The sequence below is a fragment of the Microtus ochrogaster genome, chromosome 5 (genome assembly GCF_000317375.1).
Source record: "Microtus ochrogaster isolate Prairie Vole_2 chromosome 5, MicOch1.0, whole genome shotgun sequence".
NCBI classification, from domain to species: Eukaryota; Metazoa; Chordata; class Mammalia; order Rodentia; family Cricetidae; genus Microtus; species Microtus ochrogaster.
Window position 1 is genome coordinate 82,797,795 of NC_022012.1, and position 3,218 is coordinate 82,801,012.

General features: G+C 44.1%; 1 protein-coding gene across 1 annotated transcript in view; it reads left to right on the forward strand.

Moving 5' to 3' along the window:
- Kif9 (kinesin family member 9) overlaps positions 1 to 3,218 on the forward strand; it is a 56,490-nt gene that overhangs the window by 9,267 nt on the left and 44,005 nt on the right. Inside the window, exon 3 of the mRNA XM_026779108.1 lies at positions 207 to 372. Within this exon, the coding sequence (XP_026634909.1) occupies positions 207 to 372 (166 nt within the window). The remainder of the gene's footprint in view (positions 1 to 206; positions 373 to 3,218) is intronic.

Here is a 3,218-nt window from a genome sequence, read left to right on the forward strand (position 1 = left end):
CACCACCGCCCGGCTACAAATGTTTTCTAAAAATAACTCCAACTGCCTCTTCTTTGATGTTTCTCACTGTGTAGACCGTACTGAAACTCCAGCTCTTCCTGACTCAGCCTTCCAGCAGGAGATTTCAGGTGTGTACCACCCACACCTGATCTCTCTCTCTCTCTCTCTCTCTCTCTCTCTCTCTCTCTCCCTCCCTCCCTCCCTAGAGCATTGATATTCACTTGAAAAAAGATAGTCGGAGAGGAGTTGTCAATAACCAGCAGACAGACTGGTCATTCAAGCTGGATGGAGTTCTTCATGATGCCTCCCAGGACTTGGTTTATGAGACAGTCGCCAGGGATGCAGTTTCTCAAGCCCTTGATGGATACAATGGTAATTTAATCAGTTGTCGTTTTATCTAGGACTCTGCAGAGACCTTCCTGGAGGAAGAGGTACAAGAGATACTTTATTCTGAATAAAATAAGACCTAAGACCTTTGCCTACTAACATTATAAGCTTGTCAGCCTGTGCTCTAGTGGTAGAACATCTACTGTAGGCATGGTTCTATCCAGTCTCTTACCTTTGTTGGATTGTTAGAAGACCCTAACTTTTCATGGTTCTTAGGTTACCAACTATAGTCTTGTTTCAAATCTCTCAAACTTGGGGTTTTGGGAGGGGGACCTAATCTCAGTCTCAATCTCACTATGTATCCCTGTCTGGCCTAGAACTCACTGTGTAGACCAGGCTGGCCTCAAACTCACAGAGAACTACTTACCTCTGCCTCTGCCTCCTAAGTGCTGGTATTAAAGGTATAAGCAACCATGCATAGCCTAAAAATAACTTTATTGGGAATTTTTAAAAATTACATTTATTTATTTTATTTTACATCTCAACCAGTTTTCCCTCCCTCCTCTCCTCCCTTTCCATCCCCAACCTCCCCTCTGCATCTCCTTCCCTCCCTCCTTCCCTCCCTCCATCCACTCCTCTGTTTCTGTTCTGAAAGGGGAGGCTTTCCATGGAGATGAACAAAACATAGCATATCAAGTTTTGATGGGACTAAGCACCTCCCCTTGTATTCAGGCTGAGCAAGGCAGTCCAGTATGAGGAACAGGTTCCCCAAAGCCAGTCAAACAGTTAGGGACCCCTAATCCCACTGTTAGGAGTCCCACGAGTAGACCAATCTACACAACTGTCACATATATGTAGGTCAGTCTCATGCAAGCTCCCTGGTTGTTGGTTCAGACTCTGTGAGTTCCTATGAACCCAGGTTAGTTGTTGTTATTGTGGGTTTTCTTGTGGTGTCCTTGACTCCTCTGGCTCCTATAGCCCATCCTCCCTCTCTTCAGCAGGATTCCCTGAGCTTGGCCTAATGTTTGTGGATCTGTGCATCTGTTTCCATCAGTTACTGGATGAAGGCTCACTGATAACAATTGTCCAGGCACTCACATGATCTACAGACAGACATGCAGGCAAAACACCCCATACATTTAAAAATAAATCAAAAACAAAACAAACCGGGCGGTGGTGCCGCATGCCTTTAATCCCAGCACTCGGGAGGCAGAGGTAGGTGAATCTCTGTGAGTTCGAGGCCAGCCTGGTCTACAAGAGCTAGTTCCAGGACAACCTCTAAAGCTACAGAGAAACCCTGTCTTGAAAAACCAAAAAAAAAAAAAAACCCCAAAAAAAAAAAAAAACCCAAAACAAAACAAAAAACCCAGCACCTTGGGAGCATGATGCAATAGCAAATTCATGTAATTCCAGCACTTGGCAGTAGAGGCAGTAGGATCGGGAGTTCAAAGTCATCCTCAGCTACTACCAGTGAGATGCCAGCCTCAGCTACATGTGGCCCTATCTAAAAATTAAAAAAAAAAAAACTTAAAAATAAAAATAAAGTTGCAGTTTACAGACTTTGCCATCTGGGGCCACTGATTAGAGTGTTCTCTATTTTTCAAGGGTTTATTGCTGGTTGGTTGCTTGGTAGGAAGTATAAAAACCAAATATTAAGCACATGTTTTATTGCTATACACAGCTCCAAAAGTTTTAGATTTTCTATAGGAATGTCCATAAAGAGAGCCAGGCATGGTTGTGCATGCTTGTAATTCCAGCACTTGGGAGGTAGAGACAGGCTGATTAGGAATTTGAGAACAGTTTGAATTATATAGCCAGACTCAGTTTTGTGATAAAAATCCAGTGAGTCTTGAGGTGCCAGCATTGCAATATATTATTCAGGTGAAAAATATGCATGGTCCTCACTGACCAATGATATTTTCATGATTCCCTGAGAGGCTGTGGCCTGGAGGTAAAGATGGGGGGATTACAAACTAAGAAACTTAATAGTCAGGTACTTGGTGCTGCAGAACTTACAGATGGGCTCTGACTGCCAACTGAATGACTTCTGGTTCATTAGCAATGGGCTCACTGCTAACTATTTCTGGCTCCAACTCAGATGCTGAATTGGGGCCCCTCATTTAAAACCTACCTCCAATCCCAGCACCCAAGGTGACAATGGTTTGCGTCCCAGAGCCTAGTATAATGATAATGTAAAAGGTGCAAATGGAAGTCTTGCCAGGTAGGCAGTTGGACACAGGTCATGGCCCAGTCATGGTGATCCATTTCTGGAAGTGAATGGTACTAACTAGTAGCTTTGTAGTCTATTAAAAATTCTCTTAGCAAGGAGTAGGGTCACAGGCTGGCTATCCCAGTACTTGGGCAGTAGAAGCAGGCAGATTAGGAGTTCAAGTCATTCTTGGCTACATAGCTTGATGCCAACGTGGGCTACGTGAGACCATGTCTCAAACAGATCAACAAAAAAGCTCACCCCTCTTACTCTGTCTCTTTCTGGAAACCTGTCTCTGTGGGGTGTCTCCTGCTAGCTCTCAGACCCAAATAGTTCATGGTTTTGAGAAGGACTGGAGTCTAATGCTCCGGCTTCCCTCCTATTCTCTTCAAGAAAAGCTGCAGCCACAGCGTGCCCTAACCCTAGGACCAGGTCGTTTGGGAAGAGAAGAGTGTAAAGCTCTATGTAGATCACAGGTTGAGGGCACATGTTCATGTTCTGACTGTTTATGTCCCTGTTCTCTGTGTACTTGCCCTCTTCCAGTCCTGATGTCTTTGGATGTTTCTACTAGCTACCTTAACTTCAAGTGTCCCAGATGGCACCAAGCGTGTTGAGGATACAAGAGTTGTCCATGAAGTGACTTTTTCTGAATGTCACTCAGACATATCTTTTTTTTTTTTTT